Raw genomic sequence first — 23,270 nt, 5'->3', positions numbered from 1 at the left:
TGGCTATTTTTGAATGACCAATCCGAAAACTGGCTATACCGTGCTATTTTTACACATATATATAGTACAAGAGTAGTGGTTTGCTACAAGCATTTGATAATTGATAAGTAGATTTTTTGGGATATTCTTTATTGAAAGGAACACACACTCAACAAAACATTTTAATGAAAATTCAAGCCCTTAGGAACTCTTAGAAGAGTTTGATACAACTCCATTATCACTTAGAGTGACTGATCATCTAAAACTTAAACTTTAAATTGCACACATTTATAGTTATTTAATTTTATTATATCTCAACACGTCGTCATCTCTCACGTGCGGACCTGATTCTATTTTATGGTTTAAACATAGACCGAAGGATTGGCGAGGAGGTAATCTTCAACAGTCTTGAAAAGTTCCATAGCTTGATTTTTGCCTTCATTGTGTTCTTCTTCTTTAAATACATAGTCACCCTTTGTGTGGTACTCAGTTGAAGTTTTGCAAATACATCCTCCATTTCCAGATGCTTCGAATTTGATCTCATAAGTAACGAACTCCAGTTTGTCGCCTAAAACATCTCCTTCGATCAGTGAATATTTGGTCACCAAGTTCTTGTCGTCAATAACATGGATCTTGTGCTTCAAGTACTTGTTAGGAGAACCTGCCATTTTCAAAATAAGGCAATTATTGACCCCTTGATAATTTAAAAATCACACATTTAAATTAAATTTCCCCTATATCGTGGATGCACTTTTCTGAATAGAAATCTCTTTAGCGCTCATCTCTCCACTTTTATTTATTTAATTAAGTATCTCCTTCGGAGGGAGCCTTGGAGTAACGATAAAATTATCTCCGTACGATCTGTAGTCATGGGTTCGAGTCATGAAATCAGCCACCAATGTTTGTATTAGGGTATTCTATATCATACCTTTGATATATGACCCTTTCCTAAACGCTGCGTAAATGCAAAATGCATTTTGCACCAGGTTGCCCCTTAAGTATTTCCTCTATATTGGATAATTTAAAAGTTCACATTCAGATTGTGCCTTCAATTATCATTATTCCGGCAGTGTATAAAAGTTAAAACAGTGGCAGATATAGTACTCGGACATCAAGTTCAACTGAACCTAGTACCTTCAGTGTAGAAGGTAAATTTATATATACATAAAAATCCACTAAAATTGAAATAAATAGTAGATTTGAACCTATAATTTTAAGGTTGAACCTATAGAATAATTAGACAAATATAAGATCATATATTTCGCTAGTGATCATAAAAATTACCTTCAACAAAGTTCATCTTCTTGATGCTTCCAGCACCACCATCACCCTCAATAATCTCAATGTTCTTAACTACTTTTGGCATCAATTTTGGGACAAGGTTTTCAGAATCAAGAACAATAGCTTTGAATAACCTAGTTGGGGCAACTGATGTTGTGACCTCATGAGTATAGGTAGTGACACCCATAATATTTGTGCCTTAGAGATATTTAATTAACCAAAAAAAAAAGAAGAGATAAAGATATGAATGTGGAGAAACTTATATAAGTTTGCTTGAGAATTTTTTGAGGTGTATGATAATGAAAACTTAGATGGTATTTATAGGAGAAAAGGAGTGATTGTTCAGTGTTTTAATCAACAATCCCTTCATCTCAATTTCAACATTCAAAGTACTCCATTTTAGACATTTGTATCCATTTTTCTAGATGTTGTACATTCTCTTTATGATAAATGGTCTAACAATGAGGTTTGCTGACACGTGGGTCTATGTACGTTATTTGTTTCAAACCTACCAAGTTGTCGTTTTACATTTTAACTTAACTAGTATTAGTACCCACGCGATGCACGGACACAGTCCATGTCGGATTGTGATTTGGATTATTTGAATTATGTATAAATAACTTTAAAGTATAAACCTTCCAGATAAAATTTATAGATAATCATTAGATATTAATTAAGAAGTAAGACATGAAATCATTTTGCAAATCTCTTTGTTGATAACTTGTTTTTTTTTTATATATATATTTATATAATCCAATCGGTTAATTTTAGTACTTGAATTTCATTTTGTTATCAATATTTTAAAAAAATCTAAATATGTCATGTGGTGATTTGTCTCGTTTGAACATATTAGATCATATTATTTTAATAAAATTCTTAGTATCATTTTATTTTTTTATCTCAAGCTCCAATAAGTCTTATTCTTTTAAAATTTACACATTTTTTTGTTCTTTGCTTATAATTATTATATTATTTATTATTTAATATTATTATACTTTCATATGACTTTTTTCGGGTTACTAATTGACATACTATCTTACTTATTATCCTTTTATAATTATAGATAAATATTATTTTTTTATTCTTGAAATTTAATATATTTTACGCTTTTATCCTCTTATTCCAAAATATTTTACTATTTAAATTTATCAGTATTATTTTTGAATATTATTCAATTATTTACTTTGTTTTATTTTAAAATAATTTAAAGTATAAATATCCTCACACTATCTCTACTTTTTTCTTTATACAGTCTATTCCCTACTAAAAAAATTTTAATTAATATATTAATATTTTACCTGTAATCAAAATAATATCATATTTTACTTTAATTCATAACTTTGATTAGTCTAAAATATTAATATACAAGTTCTTTGATTATTACATTCCAAATCTATTGAGTTTTTCTTATATTTATTTTTTGTATTACATGCAATAAATTTTCTTTCCTTTTAGTTTCAAGATACAAAATTTGATTTTTTGTTTTCGTTAAAAAATTACTTATATTAGATATTTATTTTATATTTTTTAAAATTTAAATCTATATCTAGCAAGACTATAATTTTTGGTGGTCCTATCCATAGTTTGAGCATTCTCATCATAATGTTAAGAACTTTCTAACATTAAGTAAAATAGTCTTTTCCTTTCATTTCTAATATTAAATTTTTAATTTTTTTTATTTTTGCTATTATGTTATCAGATATATGGTATTATTACAGTTTCATATGGCTTTTAATTAAGTTGCCACTTTATTTAATATAATTATCCATTACTCTCCTTTAATATAATATAGATAAATCTAGAATTTTTTTAATCTTAAAATAAGTATCTATTTTATTTTAAAAACATTGCTTGAATTCTTGAGTTATTTAAATTTATCAATAGTATTTTTAAGTATTTTATTTCACTTTATTTTATTTTATAAACTAATTCTTAGCATAAATATTCTCACACTATTTCTAATTTATTCTTAATATTTTCTTTATATATTTTAAGAAGAATTTTTTTATCTTCTAAAAAGTTATATCCTTCTAATTTTTAATTGGACTGCATTTTTAAAAATTATCTTATGCATTCAATAATTGCACTCAATTTAGATATTAATATAAAAATTAATTTCTTATTTGTTGGAACACATTATATTTAATGATAATATTTCACTATCATTTTATTTCTTTATGTACTATTTTTAAAAATAATAAAATTATGAAATGAAAGAAAACATATCAAGTGGTTAGTGAATAATTATATTTGGAAAGCTATCAAAATTTATTTACTATAAGAATGTGTGTCAATTTCAATTGATTTCTACCATAAATTAAATTTGAGCAAATCTAAGTTGTTTTAATCCTTATTAAATTAAAAAATCTATTTAGATTATGTCTTTAAAATGCTAAGTGACATTTTCTCAATACGCCACTTGGCTTAATATCATGCATCACTACTCTCCTTTTAATATAATATAATATAGATAGAAGATATAGATATTTAATTTTTTTCTTATCTTATAAGTAATTGTATACTTTATGTAAGATCTTATTTTACCGCCTGATTTTTTTTTTAATTTTTGAAGTCAATAAATCTTTAATACCTTAAGTAAATTTTAATTTTATTTCATATTTTAACTTGCTCCAAAGTATAAATAGTCATAGGTTATCTCAATTTATGTCTTTCTATATTTTTTATATTTTCTATTATAGTTTTTAATTAATTTTTCACCTCCATATTTCTAACTGATTTAGAAGAAAATCTATGAGTGAATCAATATATATATATATATACACACACACACACACACACTCCAAAGTATAAATAGTCATAGGTTATCTCAATTTACGTCTTTCTATATTTTTTATTTTTTTCTATTATAGTTTTTTAATTAATTTTTTACCTCCATATTTCTATCTAATTTAGAAGAAAATCTATGAGTGGCTCAATATATAGATATAAATACAGATACAGATATAGATACAAATATAGATATAAATACAAATATAGATATAGATATAGATACACACACACACACACACACACACACACACACACACACACACACATATATATATATATATATATATATATATATATATATATATATATATATATATATATATATATATATATATATATATATATATATAAATACAAATACACACACACACATATATATAGTGTGAGAGAGAGAGAGAGAGAGAGATTAGATTTGTCTAAGATATATTTAGATTATGTATAAGATTTATTAAACTACTTCCCTTAATTATGTTTCCATTTATAATTTCTAATAATTAATGTTGTCCTAAAATTACCAAGTAGCTTTATTTTAGCTTGTCACATGGCTTAACCACAATGCATACTACTCTCCTTTTAATATAATATAGACTAGTCTTAGGGCACGCGCTTTGCGCGTGTATCCTATATTCATAAATATACGATTTTGGAAAAAAATCTCTCTCTATCTTTCTTATATATATACTACATAATATGTCTGGATTGTAAAATAAAAAAATAAAAAAAAAGTAATATGTCATCACATAAGTCATCGAATGCCTTATTATTCTTATTTTCTCGTTTGTTCCGCCAATATTGAGTTAATATTTTACAAGAAATAATATATAAAAAAATATAGGGAGTGATTTGCACTTAACCAACCTGATATAATCAATTTTTCTCTATCTCTAATATTTTCTTTTCGCCGGTATCTTTCTTATGAAAATTAAAATATATGTACCATATGAGTTTTATCAACTTGAAAAATATTATTTCGTATATGAATAGTTTTAAAAAGAAGTGAATTGAATTTATTTTGCTATTAGTTCTAAGAACTTAATTATTTGTTTTTTAAAAAATTAATTTATTTTTATTCAAATTCTTAGTATGAACTCATCCAAAATTTTATATTTAACTGTAATTATAATTTTATTCAATAAAAAATTATTTTCAAAGGGTAAAATATCGATATAACATTTTACTTTGGACAGTTATATTTTCAAAATTATTAGTGCAATTGACTCTTATTGACCACGTCTCGTTATTTCTCGTTTAAAATCTGAAATATTTTTTACTATAAGTTCAAGATTATTAATGTAATAAAATTATCATGTAACTTTAGAGTTATGTTAGTAAATTCTCTTTTTGGACAAATCTTCTTATTCCTTATTTCTTTTCATGAGTTTGGGAAGAATGCAATTTTAAAGACCTTGAGGTTTAACCTTTACATCATTAACTTTTCATCATCAGATATTATAAAGGAGGAAGAGAAAATTGAGTGGTTGGTATAAATGGGTTAACTTGGTAAGTAGTATATTAGAAATATTATAAAGTTCAAAATGTTGGGCTAGGGATTTACATATATTTTGAGTTGATACATATTAGTAGTTTTTACTTAGTTCAAATAAAGAAAGAGTTAATGATCAAAATATTTTAAAATTTCAAACTCCTAAAAAGTACTCACGTTTAAAAAATCACAAAAAAATAATATTAGCTGATCTAAGAAGTCTTGTATAATGCAAAGAGTTTAACATCTAATATAACTTTTAATATGGTTAATATTACGTGTTTTAAATAATTAACTTAAAAGTTCAACTTTTAATATAGTTTACTTTGCAAAATTATTGCTAAGAAAAGTATTTTTGTAAGTATAATTTTACTCAATAACTTTAATTTCCTAAATATTAGGAGTTCCTACATTACTCAAATAAGGAAAGATTTAATAGCCTTAATTTTAGTTGATTTTAAAGAACTCAATTTTAGGAAAATAATTAAATGACTATTTTGTCTAGTATGAACTATATTTTAAGAGGGTAAAAAAAGCGAATGACATTTCGCTAAGGGCCTTCGTGTTTTTAATATAGTACTAGTCTTATGATACGCGCGTTGCGCGTGTAACCTATCTAAATAAGTAAAAACTTTTAAAATATTATATTTGAATTATAAAATAGAGTGTAAATTCCTGAAAAATATTTATGTATTTAATCGTAATTATATTTTTATTCACTAAGAATTTTTTTTCAAATAGTAAAATAGTCTAATAGGTGAAAAATCATTCATGCGGGACATGTTCCCAAAACAAGGGCAAATGAAAATTCTTTGTAAATATTAAAGAAATAAGAATCTCTATATACCATTAACAAAATCTACGAAAATTATAATTTGATCCAATCTAGCTAGCTCAATAAAGAAAGAAATCTTGTCGCATTGAATTCTCATATACCTTATTGTGATTTCGGATGAGTTATAAGGGAATATTTTATGGAACATGTTGTTATTTTGTGATCTAATACTAAATAAAGAATACAAAAATATTTTTATTTATAATTCTTTAAAGAGTTATTTGAATAAAACATAAAAGTACAAATACTTTATCATATTACGTTTTCCAGCATTATTGTCCAAGTGCGAGTAAATCGGAAATTGAGAAGAAACTAAAGTCGGGTACATATTACGACTGTACAAACACATAGTTAAAATATAACAGCAAAGAAAACATGATTGAAATATTTTAACAATAGTAATATCGATTATTTTTTTCGCTCCGATTGCATTAAGGTCCAATGAAATTTGAATTAGCAACGAAAAATTTCACATTGAGGGATAAAACGCTCCCAAAAGCTACTCTATATCCATCAATGCTTCCACAAAAAACACATAGCTAAAATATCCAAACATTAATATAGCAACCTATAGCTCCCAACTTCCTCGGGCAAACTACAATCACCAAATAAGATAATCAATTAAAAGTTGATAACCAACTAAGCTTTCTTGTATAAAGATTACCTGCCTTTTCGTCTCAATTCATGGATATTAATATGTCAATTAAGTGAATTCAAACGGAATCTTATCTATCATCATTAATTTTCCTTAACCTTTTGAAAGTATTGTTGTATATAAAATCAAAAATTAAAACAAACAATAATAAATAATAAACAAACAAATAACTGGAGAATATCGAAGAACAAGACAGAAAACCGGATACACATTCAAGTATTATACCAGATTAAAGTTATAAGACGTAGTGTTTGATAAAAACGAAAAATAAAAAATAAAAAGAAGTGCAAAAAATTACTTACATTGGTGGTTCTTCTACTTTAGAGTACATGAAAGCCATGAGGAAATTCTGTCCGACTATTCATTTATATATATACACATAGATTAGTAATTTTGTGGTTCAAGTAAGGAATAATTTATATAAGGTAAATCCTAATTGATTTTAAACTCCCAATTATTAGGAGTAGTTCAAATAAGGAAAAATTTAATATATAGTATTGTAGTTGATTTAAAACTTCTAAATATTCGGAAAAAACTAAAATTACAATTTTGTCCAATGTGAAATATAAATTTAAGGTTAAAAAAGGCGAACGATATTTCGCTAAAGACCTTCGTGCTTTTAATATAGTATAGATAGATTAGTTAGCTCATCGATTAAGGTATGTTTAGTGCGATTAATTTCCTTTATCTAGCTTAATGATTGTTGCGTAATGTACCATAGGATATCATTGGCGCATTATACCCAAAAATAATGGAATTAATTATCTCTTATTTATTAAGACTTGTTTGGACAATATTGTTTATGCGGTCTTTCAACCGCTCACACATCTATTCCTTTTGCGCTCTCACTTTATCTCTAATATACAAAAGCAACCTAAGAAAAGAAAAGAAAATATAGTATGATTATTGGTTGATTACTGATGTGTGTAAATATTAGAGTTGTGCTTGGTTAGGTTAAAATAGACAACTCATAGAGCGTCATTTATGATAATTATTGATAAGATAGAAAGGTAACATTTTTCTATTATACAACACTAATTTATAATCTCTAGTTAAAATGTATAATCTTTATATATCTAGTGCAGCAATTCTTTTTTTTTTTAAATGTCGTAAATTTTATTTACTAATAATATATGTTACCAGTAGGGAAAGTGAGTCATGAGTGCATACAAAATTCCTGCTTACACATTACCAATTTGCTTTACTTAATTAGTCAAGATCTCGTAAGACAATGTTTGGCTTAGTCAAGATGTCGACACATTAAAATATTTCACAGAAAATACGACGTTTGGCTTGCACTCATAGTCAATACATTGTCTTATGAAATCTTGACTAAGTAAAGCCAAACTATATACGGCCCCATAAGGGGTCTATAACTTGTACATAATCAAAAACAGCATAAATGAAATGCGGAAAGTCTTTGAAACCATATCCTTATCCTCCCACCCACCCACCCAATTACCAAAGGACAACCAGCTAAAAAAGAAGAAAAAATTAAAATTAAAATTGAAAAAGTATTTACTGGCACTCGTGTTTAATTACACTAACAAGATAATTTAACTTTAAGAATTACAATTAAAAAAAAAACATATTTAATCGGCGGTGGCAGTGGCCAGTGGCAAAGTCAGGACTTTTACGAAATATGTACAAAATTATTTTTATATATATACACATTATAATTTTCTATATAGCGCACACTATGTGGCTGTGTTACTGACGGTGACGGATATTTTCATTAAGGGAAGTCAAAGTAATCATATGATAGACTTTAACTGTAATTTTATGCACTCTGTGTGCGATATAACTTGCATAAAGCGCTCCTGTTTAACAAAACCTTTATCATAATATTATCACATGCTTGATCAGTGCCAAAAAGAAAAAGAAAAAGAAAAAGAAAAAGAAATATCGTCCTCATTTTTATAATTAATAAGGAATATGAGAAAATCCATCTAAATAGCCGTACCGATGAATAGATCACTAAATTCAAGCTTCTGATACTATAATTTTATCTCTTTTTCCGATTGTATATTTAGATGAGGTGAAATTCTAGATAATTTTGATTCTAGCAGCGCTATGCAAATCCAAGTTGGTAGGTTAGAAAAGGAGGAGTTCGCAAATAAAGTTCCCACTGATTAGATTAAACATTATGTGTCACCACAAAATATTGTGGCGCGTTGAATGGAATATCTCCATTCTTAACAGAGGGTTCAGGACAATCTCGTTGTAGCAAGGAGTGTTTTCCTCTTATGGGCTCACAAGTCACAACAATAAAAATTTAAATTAATCGGATCCGTATTAGATGATAAAATAAAAAGATGCTTTAATGTGTCAGCAAAAGCCTCACTGTTAGGCCATTTGTCGTGTAGTTGATCTCCTACTAACACATTAATTTTGAAGAGGACTTAGGAAGATAACATCTAGAAAAATGGATACAAATGTCAAGAATGGACCGCTTTGAATGTTGAAATCAAGATAAAGCTAATGTTGCTGATTGACTAACAGTCCTAACACTCGATCACTCTTCTTTTTTTCTCTCCTATAAATACCATCTAAAACTTCATTATATTCCACACATCAAAAACCATTCTATTCACTTCATCCAAATCCATCTTAATTATCCTCTCTTTTTTGCGTCTCTTTAACATTAATTATGGGTGTGACTACCTATACTCATGAGGCATCAACCACAGTTGCCCCAACTAGGTTATTTAAAGCTTTGGTTCTTGACGCAGACAACCTTATTCCAAAGTTGATGCCACAAGTTGTTAACAACATTGAGACTGTTGAAGGTGATGGTGGTGTTGGAAGCATCAAGAAGATGAACTTTGTCGAAGGTGAGTTTTACACACACACACACACACACACACACACATAACATCATCGCTATATAATAGTCATTCACTATAAAAGTCAAGTTTTCTATGGAACCAATTTCAATGCTATATTATAATGTACATTTTCTATAACAACACTTCGATATAACAGCCAAAAAAATCCGAAACAGATAAGGCTATTATAGAAAGATTTGACTGTATATAGGGCTGCCCAATGCAAAAAGTATCATTTGTTTATAAAGGGTCCAGGAAATTACCGCAAGGAGTGTGAGTGTTGGTGCATTTTTACGTCTAACATGATTCTGGAATTAAAATACAATTGTAAATTATAATAGTTTCCTTATTACAATAATTAATTAGATAAATTGTTAACTAAATAAAGGAAGTTAAATTGTTAAATATTAAAAAGAAGAAAGAAGAAGAAAGCGGACGTGAGCTAAAAAGATTTTTTTCTACAAAAGTGTGCATTATTATCTATATTTTTGAGTGGCAAAAGATAGGAAATTCACCCTAGTTTGACTTAGCTTGTTTGGCCAACTTCTTTTGGTGAAATTCTTTCTCTCTTTCAGAAAATTCTCTTGGTTGAAACTTGAAACTTTGACGAAGGAAAAAATATTTATACGATCAAATTACCAAAATATAAATTAAGTTTAATTAAATTGCACCAATAATATAAAATTTGCGTATGCTATCGGTCTGTATAACTTAAATCCTCTTTAAAAGACTCGAAAAATATCAAAGAACTATATAATTAAACCTTTTTTTTTTTTTTTTTTTTTGCAAAACTTGTTCTTAGACATGTCAAGAAAATAAGTCTCATTTATTTTGTAAAATGACAGGTGGTCCAATAAAGTATTTGAAGCACAAGCTTCATGTGATTGACGACAAGAATTTGGTAACCAAATATTCACTAATCGAAGGAGATGTTCTAGGAGACAAATTGGAATCCATTACCTATGATGTCAAATTCGAAACCTCTGCAAATGGAGGTTGTATTTGCAAGACATCAACTGAGTACCACACAAAAGGTGATTATGTTTTTAAGGAAGAAGAACATAATGAAGGCAAAGATAAAGCCCTGGAACTTTTCAAGGCTGTTGAAGATTACCTTATTGCCAATCCTACCGTCAATGCCTAAATGGTGTTTGAGTCAGTTTGCGTCCAGCTTGGCTAATTCTACGAGATATCTGCTTATGATTATGGAGTTTTATCAAACTATGTTGAGAGTTTCAAAGTATTTTTCTTTTGGTTTCCATCATATATAGTGTTTTGAGTGTGTGTTCTTTCCAAATATGTCATGGAAAGAACTTTAAATAAAGAATATCGCAAGCATTGTACTGTACTTTTCAAATGCTTGTACTGAAATTAAAATATCTTGTTGAATATATATATATGATGCTCAAGGCATGATTTCCGAAAATTTTGAAGAAGTGCAATTCTCAGTGAAACTGAGATAGAACAAAAATAATATATGTATTGTTTAGTTTTGTTTTGGATATCAACAATGTGAGCAAGCTCACAAAGATAAAGTCAAATTAAAAGGAAAGAAACAGTTATAAAAACATAGCTAGAGAAAGTCACCACCACGTTTAGGGATGGCAAACGGGCAGGTCAGATATGAGTCGGGTCGAAAACGAATAAATTATTCTATCTGACCCATATTTAATACGTATAAAAACGGGTTAATCGACATTATCTATGACTCCTAGAATATGACGAGAATTCGTACTCTCCCAAACTTGAGAAACCTCCAATTTGAGGCTTTACAAATCTAAAAATTAATTCATTAGTTATTCATGGTTATCCATCTTCTAAATGGATAATATTATATGGATGGATAACTATTTTGCCACCACTAACCACGTCATTATTTGATAATTTTAGGGGATTCACTAAATTTTCAACATGCATTTGCAAAAGGATTACCTTTGACATGACGGTAAAAAAAATCAAAAGATGTTCAAACACAATTTTAATTTTTAAATATTTTTTTCAATTTAACTTTAAAACTACTTTTTTCGAATCTCATGTTTTTTTTTAATGTTAAAACGCCTACTTAATATGTGTAAAAAGCACGATCGATCAATTGTCAATTTTAATTATGTACTAGTAGGAGTTATTTTTCTTTTGGTTGGCCCCATGATATCATTCCTTCTTCTATCGTTATAGGATAAGTTACATTTGTTGACTTATTTTATTGACATATCAACGAACCTTACTTACTTTGACGTTATCAAAGTTCAACATTATTTTGAAATAGGTCTCAATTTTGAAGACAAATACTGGACGTCCTAAAAACAAGAGTTTAGTAAAGATTGAAAAGTTTTTTTTTTTTTTTTTTTTTTTAAGATTGAACAGATTAGAGAGCAATTTTAGATCATTTTATCAGTTGCTAAAGGACGTTGGGGTCATTTGGTTGATGGGATAAGGAATTATAATCTCAAGATATATTGCTGGATTAGCTTATTCTATATTTGGTAGCTGGTATAATTTGTTATTCTGAGATTAATAATTTTGAGGTTGTTTATATTACAATTATGGTATTATTTTAACACTACAACTATATGGGATAAAATAATAAAATAACACATTTCATCTCCAAAGTTTTTAAGAATGATAAAGTTAAAATTAAAATAAAAGTTTATGCCAACTTATCTAATTTAAATCAAACGCATGTTTATATTATATTCCACATACCCAATTTTTAGTCAGTGAACATCTACCATAGAACTACTTTCTCCGTCCCAATTTATCTGACGGTGTTTGACTGGCAAAGAGTTTAATAAAGAAAGAAAAAAAATTGAAATTTATGGTAAAAAGTAAATCAAGAATATTCATGTGCTATAAATTATCCCATTAAAGTAAAAAATGGATATTTTCAAGTTTAATTATTGCTAAATACATAAAGATATTATTCTTTTTAGGATTGGCAAAAAAAAGATATCACATAAATTGAAACGAAAGACATAATATATTAGTTATTATTTGATCTCTATATTATAATTTCATCTAATTATTTTTTGAGATAACTTGTTTTTTAGTCAAAATAAGCCTTAGTAAGTAGTTTTTGTCAGTGTCAGACGTGGCATAAACTTTCAGCAAAGTAGGTAGCCTAATTTTTCGTTTATTTCTTCTTTATTTGACCGGGCAAGTTTGAACACTGAACACTAAACACTGAACACCTCAATTTGCTCTTTACTCTCCCTACCCTATCAATAAAGTGTGCGGTATAGTGCTAAGTATTCGTTCATCCTTAATTAGAGGTTTTGAGTTTGAACCCTAAGTATGAAGTCGCATTTGTTAGGGAGTATTGTAAGACTTCTTAGCACGAATTCGAATTTGGTTGGGCCTCAATACAAATACCAGACACCGGATGAGAAATAAAAAAAAATAAAAAAATTCCCTACCCTTTACCTTCTTCAAATTTCATTGAGAGAGAACACCAAAATAATAATAATAATAGATTAATCAATATTCTAACCTATCATATTGCCATGGTACAAACGTATACTCGCTTGTAGTAAGTAGTTTTCTCAATACTTAGGTTGCATTTTTGATAATTTCAAAATTACCGTTGACTTATAAGACAGTAATCATGATCTTGAAGAATGCTTTTACTTGCATAAGAACGACACTAGAGGAAGTAAATATGAAATGCGGACACGAATTCAATATTTATGTTCTTAGAATGAAGATATTATATATATGGATTTAAAATTTAATATTTGTTGAAATTTTAGTAGTTTTCACCCATATATTTGTATTTTGTAGACAGAATGTTGAGTTTGTTGCAACTGCATGAACATTTTTATTTTCTAACGTTAGAAAATTATTCAAGTCTTGGAAAATTAAGAGTTGTTTTGTGATGATGCCATGTGAGGGATTTCCTTTTTGATCTTTCAATAAAACGTCAGTTGTTATTAGTAATTACTTATTTTTTCATGTTGTAAATTTTAAAAACTTCCATAAACAACTTAACTCTATCAACAGTCTTGGCCTTTTTTCCAAAGGGTACGGTGTAGTAATAAATAAGCTTTATATGTGTTCCTAACTTCGAATGTAGATCTGTGTAGGTAAGCCTCATTGTTAGACCATTTAGCATAAATTTCTCCAACGGCATGTCTAAGATATTAATTTAAAGAGAATGTAGAAAATCCAGTAAAATGGAGCACTTTCAATGTTGAAATTGAGATAATGGGATTGCTGATTAAACACTAAACTATCATTCGTTTTCTCCTATAAATACCATCTAACATTCATTATCATACAGCTCAAAACATTCTCAAGCAACTTATATAAGTTTTTCCACATTCATATCCTTATCCTTTTTTTGGTTAATTAAATATGTAGCAAAGGTTCGTATATTCTTAGTGGCTGACACCCTGTAGTAAGGGGTGTCATCCGACATTGCTTCACATAAAGTTTCTTTATATATGTGTGCAAATAATATTTTCTGAAAACAAAACGTAGTCTACTCATATAGAAGCACCCTAAAGCAAGCAGAAGACAGTCGACATCCCTGCTAGCCGACCAATGCTAATTTGGTCATTTCAGTTCAATTGAACTCATAGATTGAATCTTATGTTCTTTTAAGCTTTGAGCGAAAAATATGCATCCTTTAATGCATCTTGTCTTTGTAATTTGAAATATAAGATGATTGTTAGAACTTAGAACATGCGTAACAATTCATGATAGTGAGTTATAAACAACTAACATGTAACAGCTCAGCCCACGAGTTATATTGTTCACTTTGGGCATAGGCCCCCAGCCCCCCACGACTTTAATGCGTAACTAGAATCTAAGACATGTTTTACTCTAAAACGCATCATTCGGGCTTGAGTTTTTGTTTTTTTTGTTACAGTGCAGTATTTTGTTTTGTTTGTGTGTGTGTTCTTTCTAATTTTGTCAATTGTCATGGCCGGGAGGAGCTTTTAACAATGTATCTGTCACGTCCTTAGTCTTAAACTAAGCGTACGTGCGGCACTTGGCAACTCGCTCACGATCTTGCACAGCTTGCTCACGTTCTTGCTATGCCAAGTAAGCCTTACTACACTCAAGATCGCTAAGAGAATGTTAGAACACAAGAGAATTGCCAAAGGAAGCTTTTGTATTAGAGAGAACTTGATAGTTTAGCTTGATGAATTACAAATGAATGGCCCCCTTTATATACTAGTCTCCTAGGGGCTAGTGTGTAAATATTAATTATTACACAAGTCCTTGATATTTACAAGATAAAGGCTTTTTCTAGAATTCTCTACAAGTCTAGAAGATTCCAAGGACTTTCCTAGCAAATCCATAAGGATCTAGGTACTTCCTAAGGAAATGTCCATACCTCTCTAGAATCTTCTCACAAATGCTAGCCTTCTTCTTATGTAAGCTTCCACATGTCATTAATATATGCCAAAATGGCGCCTATATGGCATGATGACATGGCGAGTCATGACACTCTCCCCTACCCAATTTTGTCCGCCCTCGACACAAAGCATCGACACGTACGCGCGCACATCACCTTGGCATCATCGGAAATCTTTGTCCATTAGCCATGATGCCCTATGAAGCGGTTCTCTTTCCCATTTCACAAGTTACTGGCTAGTAGCTACCTTTCTTCTCACGCATTTGTACTTTGGATGGCTAGCAATGATGGCCTCCATCCTCCGCCCATCGGATGCCCCTCCTTGCTCTTGGCCTGAATCTTCCCATGACTCAACCAAGTCTAGCAGCTTCTCAAGCATCGAGTCCATGCTTCCACTCCCTATTTGGCTGCCCTCCGTGGTCCAGCCTTACTGGCAAACTTGAACCCTCTGTTTGGTGCATCGTATGAGTCCGATAGCATGCCATCACTTTGTAACTCGCCATCCTCTTCAACTATGTCCATCCAACTTTTCTTGCTGCCACCATGCTCCATTTGCATGGTGCCAAGATAGGCTTTGGAATCCCTTACTTTCGGCTTAGATTTCAAGTCCATCCCTCCAATGCAGGCGGTTCCCCCTGTGTCATCCTTATGTGCTTGAGCAAAGTTCCCTATCATTGCTGCAAGCTTCCCCAACTTTGAACATTCACTTGGCCGATGTGATCCTTCACAGAAGTAGCACCCTCCTTTAGGCATGTACTCTCTACCATTTTCCCGGCCCATTGTCGTTTCTCTTGGACCCCTGTCCGTTATAGGATGGCCCCTTGCCATTACCCTTGTATACCTCGGCTATGCATTTTCCGTTGTCCTCATAATGATTTCCCCCATCCCTCTCAGCGTTGCCTTCTTTGGACTTGGCAGGATCCATCTTGAAGTCAACAAGTTACTAGGCTACTCCGATGGCCCCGTTCACGTTGGCTATTTGATGTCTTCTTAACTTATGCTTTGTCCAGTTTTGCAACCCATCCATGAAGTAGAAGAGGAAATCTTCCTTGGACAATGACGAGATTTGCAGCATTAAGGTAGTGAACTCGTGTACATACTCCCGAATTGTGGCCTCTGTCGGAGCTCACTTAGCTTCCGCCAGTCTGCCACCTCGCGTGCAGCCCCTGCATGCACCACCATACTGCTTTCGCTTAGGGACCTTCACATTGATCGTTTCTGCAGGTACCAAGCCTTTGGTAATTCCGGCCATGGTTCCCTACAAAACTTCTTTTGGCAATTCTCTTGTGTTCTTTCTTCCATTCTCTTAGTCATAACCTTTGCTCTGATACCATGTTGTCACGTCCTTAGTCTTAAACTAAGCGCACGTGCGGCACTTGGCAACTCACTCACGATCTTGCACAGCTTGCTCACGTTCTTGTTATGCCAAGTCGGCCTTACTACATTCAAGATCGCTAAGAGAATGTTAGAACACATGAGAATTGCCAAAGGAAGCTTTTGTATTAGAGAGAACTTGATAGTTTAGCTTGATGAATCACAAATGAATGGCCCCCTTTATATAATAGTCTCCTAGGGGCTAGTGTGTAAATATTAATTATTACACAAGTCCTTGATATTTACAAGATAAGGATATTTTCTAGAATTCTCTACAAGCCTAGAAGATTCCAAGGACTTTCCTAGCAAATCCATAAGGATCTAGGTTCTTCCTAAGGAAATGTCCATATCTCTCTAGAATCTTCTCACAAATGCTAGACTTCTTCTTATGTAAGCTTCCACATGGCATTAATATATGCCAAATGACGCCTATGTGGCATGATGACATGGCGGGTCATCACATTTTGCTCACATAATTGGAGCTTCTAATAATGTAGCTTTCCAAGTTTTAGTATTCTTGACTTGACAGTCCCTACTCAATGATGCTTTGTTATACAACTATGCCTCAATCCCGAGCTAGTTGGGATCCGCTATATGAATTCCCAATATCATAAATACTATGTTTGGATCTATGCAAATTCATCATGAAATGATAAGTTTTATAATGATTGTTAACCTACAGCTCTTTCTTTATCCGGGCTTGGGATCGACAATGTAAGCAAGCTCCCGTAGCGGAGTTTCAATGATGTGTTGTTATATGGGAAGCAAAATGAATTACTGTTTGCAGGAAATGAACATTAAGGACTCGTTCTATACGAGGGATATGAGATTAATCCCGGGATTAAATATGAGATGAGTTTATCCCAGGTTTGGTTAGGATAAAATCCCGAAATAACTAATTCTGGGACCAGTTATCCCAGGATTGTAGTGTTATTTTTATCTCTATGAGAGGGTGGGATAACAATCCCGTGCTAACTAATCCCGGAATAATTAATCCTAGGATGACTTGTTTCCATCCAAACGACTCCTAAGTTCTCAGGTGCAACAACTCAGTAAGGGGTCGTTTGGTATGAGGTATAAGAAGGTATAAGAAGGTATAAGGTTGATATAAAAATTTAATACCACCTTAGTACTGTTTGGTTAGCAAACCAGGTATAAGTTATTCCGGTGTTAATTTTAACACCGGGATAACTTATACCTTATAGAAGGTGGGGTAATTAGCACCGGTATAATTTATACCTTCTTCTTAGAAATTATGCAATTGTCATTCTTAATACAACATACCAAACAGAGAATAAACAACAATCACAGCATAACTTATCCCAATATAACTTATACCAGCATAACTTATATCGGTATAAATTGTATTCCAACCAATCGACCCCTAAGTGGTTGTGTCGTGACTTAAACATAATTCAATTATGGTTGTGTTCATGGTGCAAAAGGCATTATGATATGGGAAAAAGTCTAAATTGGCATTGAATATTTGGTCTGAAAAAGGTACAACAAACATAACATTAAGCACAAGACTCAAAAAAGGGAAAGTCTTCAAAACAAGTTTAAGTTCCAATTAATGAGGATTAACCAATAATATCAACGGATAAAGGAGCCATAAAGTTTGGCTATTCACTGATGCTAAAGGTAAAAACAGATAAAACATAACTTTTCACAGGGAAACCATTACTTACTGGTCAATGACACTTTCAAATTGAAATTAAGCACTTGCAGCTAGACAGTGGTGTAACACGTCAACTGTCTGAAGATGCAGAATTTTCTGCAAAGAGGATGAGTCTTGTCGTAAAAGAAATCACCTCATTAAGGTTGCTCTTTGAAGAGTTTCTAGTTCAGTTATAACTTGGTCAAGCGCGACCAATTGCAGTCAGAACCTTTCACAATTAGTATGCAGGCTAGAACAATCCTATTTGAAAGTTATTACTCGGACAATACGGACTGTTAAGAATCTTTATCTCCTTAATGAAGATGTGTCTTTTGACTTTGATCAACTTTTACTAGCCTTCCTCTTGCCCGAGGATCAAGTTTTACATCAGCTGTTTCTTTTGCGCCCTTATTCCCAATTGTAGGGTTTTCAGCTTGAATTGATTTTGGAAAAGTTTTGCACCTGGTGTGATGTCTGTTTTGACATGAATTGCGACTTTTCAAGCCTGAAATTAGTTCTGCTTTCGTCTTGCCCCTATTTCTTATCATCTGATCATTATCTGCAAACAAAATTCCAATACTTTCAGCAAAATAGTGCAGAATCAAGAATAACTTTTGGAAATGTATCAGCAAAATTCCTATTTCTCATCTAAGCAAATTTGTTAGATGAGTTGGTAAGTCCATTTCTGATGCGAGAATAATTCAGATCTGTCGTGCTCAATCAAATACAGCAAATTTCCCTTGATGTCTCACTGAAAACCAGTACTTATATTTGATTATGTGCATGAAGTGTATTTATTTGAATAGCCGAAGTATATATCCGATGCACTGGCAAACTACGCGAGGGTATCATTAGTCATGTTAGTGTAGAATCACCCCTTATTACTCTGCTTTATCCATTTAGGTAATATGGAGAGACAACATATTACCTAAAAGGTGTGGTATCATTATCAGCAGAACTCGTGCGAAGTAGCTCACAAACCGCATTGAAGATGAACCTACTCTACATACCTATTACGGGTTTCCTTTTCTTATACACAGCCACACTTACTGGCCCGAAAATAACAATTTTAAATTTAAAGTATCAGCAAAAAGCTGTTCAGATCCATAAGGACGGGGAATGTAAGATTTACATGATAATGTCAACAAAAAGCACGTAAATCATTGTTCATCAAGTGCATTTTCAGGTTTCTTCCATCACTTTGTTCATGAACAAATACGGTTGTGCTACACCATTCAGTATCTAGAAGTTCAAGTTTGTGTTACCCCCATGAAGAGTTAACTCTACAATACAAAGTTCATTATGGATTACCCGGGCTTGATAAGACTGCACGTGGTCGTGGGACTGAACTGGCCCTTGCATTTGTTTTGCTTCCACCAGAAATGTTTTGGTTATTGTCCTTTGTTCTCCCTGACCAATCAGCAGAGTGAATGCCAATCCGCTTTTAAAGTAGGCGGTAACAAGAAGTTGTAAAACGAAGTATGTAACCTGTTGATGATGAAATCCCATGTCTATCTGGGCTTAAAATACATGCTCGGGGTATCCTCACAACTGATGTTGGCGAATCATCTTTATACACCATCAGAAAAGAGCAAAGGAGAAAAAGCAAGGAAAAGGTCAGACACTACTAAAGCTGAGAACAAATAAAATGATGGATATGGAAAGGCAATGATGTATTGATGGAATCAGTTGACTACTACAATAGTATGTCCGAAGTTGTTGCTGGATGTTAATATGCAAACTACCATTTTTTGCTTAAATCCAACCATCTATACTGTGTGTGTCATGGTTTTGAAAATGGTGTACTGTGAAATTAACCAACAAATCAAAGCCTTCAATGAGCATTATGCAAGACAACAAAACGTGAGAAGTAGCAAGAACCACAGGGATTTGGAGACTTAAAACAAAACATATTCTCATAGTCACAAGATAGAAGATGGATATGCATCCGCTAAAGCTGACCTGGTTGATCAACCATAGAAAGCTGTGGTATTAGTGGTAATCAAGCGACACATCAGAAAGCTTTTGAATAGGGTCATCAAACACAGTACAGTACTGGAAGGAAGTCTAATCATGCGACATCAGGATTCAGCTCAAAATAGACAAGGTCAAGGACCAGCATACACAAAATGGAAATGCTCTAAGCCTCTACTTCTAGGATTATTTACAAGTACAAATCTGTAAGATGTTAAGTAGAATATGATGCCGTGCATTATTCTTTTGCTTGCATCAGGATATTACAATTAAATCCATACTTACAATGTGCCATGCTTAAGGAAAGCAGGAGTATACGCAAAAGAAAACTAAGTTAACTACAATTAGTTTGATGAATAGTATAGAACCATTGTTACATCATTTTAAGAAACAAATAGCAAGTCCAACCAATGCCACCATGTCAGATATCCATTTACAAGGAAAATTTAAATCGAAAAATAGATCCTCTACATCCATATCAACTCAACAATCAAAACCTATTAAACTCAACTACACCTAAATATAATAGATGAGCCTCCACATCCATTTCGCTCCATTTGAGCTCATTTCATCCAATATCGACAAACAATTAGTCTTCTACGGCAAATTAATTAGGATCTGCTTAACACTTGAGGTATTCTAACCTTAGTTATCACAACACTGACATACAAGTCTAAATAGCAAAAAATTATAATATCCAGAAGATTTGATTTTGGGCTAAAGCTATAGGAAGGTATGATCTTGATCCAGAATCCTCATAAAACAGAACTTTTTAAGTTCCCCTAATCTTGCATGATAAAGAGCAATCCAAAAATAGTTAATCACAACAACAACAACAACCCAGTGTAATCCCATAAGTGGGGTTTGGGGAGAGTAGTGTGGTTTTTCCGATAGACCTCAGCTCTCTCACACACACACAAAAGTTAAAATAGAAATTGATTGCAAGACCAAGTTATATTAGCAAAAAACAAAGATAATATAAGAATGAAAGATGGGATTCAACAGACAAAAGTATATACCTGAAGAAGATAAGTCACTTAAGGAAAGGGATTCAAAAGCCTTCAATGATGGCAAAGACTCATATGCATACTCATCATCTTCTTCTTTCTGTTGCCTCACCTTAACCCTTGGGTACACTTACAAATTTCAAAAAAAAAAAATTGAATGGAAAAATCAGAATCCAATATGCATAGAAGATTAAAGAAAATAAAACAAACCAAAATTGGAACTCACTTTGACTTTTAACTTGCAGAAGCTTAAGAATTTAACAAGTAAAATGAATACCAAGAATCAACCAGCTATCTCTGATTCTGAAAAACCATCTCAGCAAATAATATCAAAAAAGCAAAATCAGGATCATATTCAGAAAAGATCAAAAAATCATAAGAAAATACACAAAAAATCCACTTGACTTTTGACTTGATAAAGTTTCAAAACTTGACAAGTAACTAAACTTTACCTGCTGCTTGGCTTCAGATGTCTCTAAATTTGATAAAAACAATGAACTAGTGGGATTTTTCGGGTTTAAAGGTGAAATCTTTGATAATGAAAGTGACAAAAGACATGAAAAGCATGTGGCGAATATTCAATGGGGGATTCTTGGAAATGGAAACAAGTGAGTAATATAAAAGGTGAAAATCACGTTCTTTTTTGGTAAGTTGATTAAGATTTTATGTGGGGTTTATACTTGTATTATGCTTTGTTGAGGTCAAAGGGGCAAATTAGAGAATGGGTCCTATTTGAAAGAACTTTCGGCAGAATCAGATGCGTTTCAGAAGCATGTACGGTAGGTAATGGCAGAAAGATGGTCAACTAATTTCAGTTTCCATTCTGTCTCTGTCTCTCTCTCTCTCTCTTTTTTTTATTTTTATATATTCTTTATGCAATGTAATTGTAACGTGCCAAGTAGGAATGGCAATGGACCGAGCAGGACATTAAATATTAATACTAATTGGTCAGGACATTAAATATTAATACTAATTGGTCAGGACATTAAATATTAATACTAATTGATCTCTTAATAGAGTGATTCAATCACTAATAAATTTCTTAGGTATGATGGCCACGACAGAGGGCAGGCTTATAAGGGTGGGTCTATTAGGACTAACATGCTTCTAGGATTGCAAGGGGTGTACATGTCACCTTCGACGAATTCCATATCGTAAAGAGAATGAAAAGTGAGGATAAACCCGTACAGGTCTAGGATAGTATTTTTAAATCTAGTTTAGATTTTTTACGTATCATAATGTCCTATATATGCATAGGCGGATTCAAATTTTAATTTGATTGATTTATTCGTTAGGTTCTTATCACTAGGGGTGTTCATGATTTAGTTTTGATCGATTTTTCCCTAAAAAAAACAAACCAAGTAAGTCGAATCAAACCAAACAAATTAGGTCGATTTCTTATCGATTCGGTTTTTGTCGGTTTTCCGATTTTTTCGATTATTTATCGGTTTTTCTTAAATATGAGACATACACTACCAAACACATATTGTGGCGACTATATTTTCAACGTAACACTATCAAACCAATTGCTCTTTGAGAAATCTATCATTTACCAAGATATATTGATGATAATTGAATCAAATAGTAATGGCTACTTTAAGTACTCAATTAAAAATCAATTATTTTTAACATGAAATAAATTCTTTTAAGCAAAAGAAAACTACCAATCAAACTAGAATGTAAAGGCAAAGAATTAGATTATTATAATAGCAAAGGACTAGACTAAAAATACAAACGACTAATATGTACCATAAACTTTTAGAAACTTTATATATATATATATATATATATATATATATATATATATATATATATATATATATATATATATATATATATATATATATATATATATATATATTTTTCGGTTATTTTTTTATTAAAACCAAAACCAAACCAAATTTGATCGGTTTTTAAAATTCAAAACCAAAACCAAACCAAACCTAAAATATATCGTTTTTTTTTGTCGGTTTGGTTCGATTTTTCGAATTTTTTAAATATCCCTACTTATCACTAGATTCATCAAACTTTTAAGTTTATTGGTTTTA

General features: G+C 31.3%; 3 protein-coding genes across 3 annotated transcripts; 1 reads left to right on the top strand and 2 right to left on the bottom strand.

Moving 5' to 3' along the window:
- Positions 1 to 79: 79 nt before the first annotated feature.
- Positions 80 to 1,682, bottom strand: LOC107823076 (pathogenesis-related protein STH-2). Its single transcript, XM_016649673.2, has 2 exons — positions 1,264 to 1,682; positions 80 to 640 (listed from the first exon to the last, which is right to left on the bottom strand). The coding sequence occupies exons 1-2, from the start codon at positions 1,445 to 1,447 to the stop codon at positions 342 to 344; spliced, it is 483 nt and encodes a 160-aa protein (XP_016505159.1). The 5' UTR covers positions 1,448 to 1,682; the 3' UTR covers positions 80 to 341.
- Positions 1,683 to 9,582: 7,900 nt separating this feature from the next.
- On the top strand, positions 9,583 to 11,277 carry LOC107823075 (pathogenesis-related protein STH-2). The gene is made up of 2 exons (XM_016649672.2): positions 9,583 to 9,857; positions 10,697 to 11,277. The coding sequence occupies exons 1-2, from the start codon at positions 9,674 to 9,676 to the stop codon at positions 10,993 to 10,995; spliced, it is 483 nt and encodes a 160-aa protein (XP_016505158.2). The 5' UTR covers positions 9,583 to 9,673; the 3' UTR covers positions 10,996 to 11,277.
- A 6,856-nt stretch (positions 11,278 to 18,133) lies between these two features.
- LOC107823074 (uncharacterized) lies at positions 18,134 to 21,922 on the bottom strand. Its single transcript, XM_016649671.2, has 6 exons — positions 21,675 to 21,922; positions 21,449 to 21,525; positions 21,235 to 21,351; positions 19,730 to 19,810; positions 19,553 to 19,651; positions 18,134 to 18,800 (listed from the first exon to the last, which is right to left on the bottom strand). Coding segments are annotated over exons 2-6 (543 nt in total). The 5' UTR covers positions 21,450 to 21,525; positions 21,675 to 21,922; the 3' UTR covers positions 18,134 to 18,555.
- Between the last annotated feature and the right edge of the window lie 1,348 nt (positions 21,923 to 23,270).

This window comes from Nicotiana tabacum, chromosome 7, assembly GCF_000715075.1.
Source record: "Nicotiana tabacum cultivar K326 chromosome 7, ASM71507v2, whole genome shotgun sequence".
Taxonomy (NCBI): Eukaryota; Viridiplantae; Streptophyta; class Magnoliopsida; order Solanales; family Solanaceae; genus Nicotiana; species Nicotiana tabacum.
Note: the sequence above shows the minus strand (reverse complement) of the source record. Positions and strands in the feature narration are given on the sequence as shown.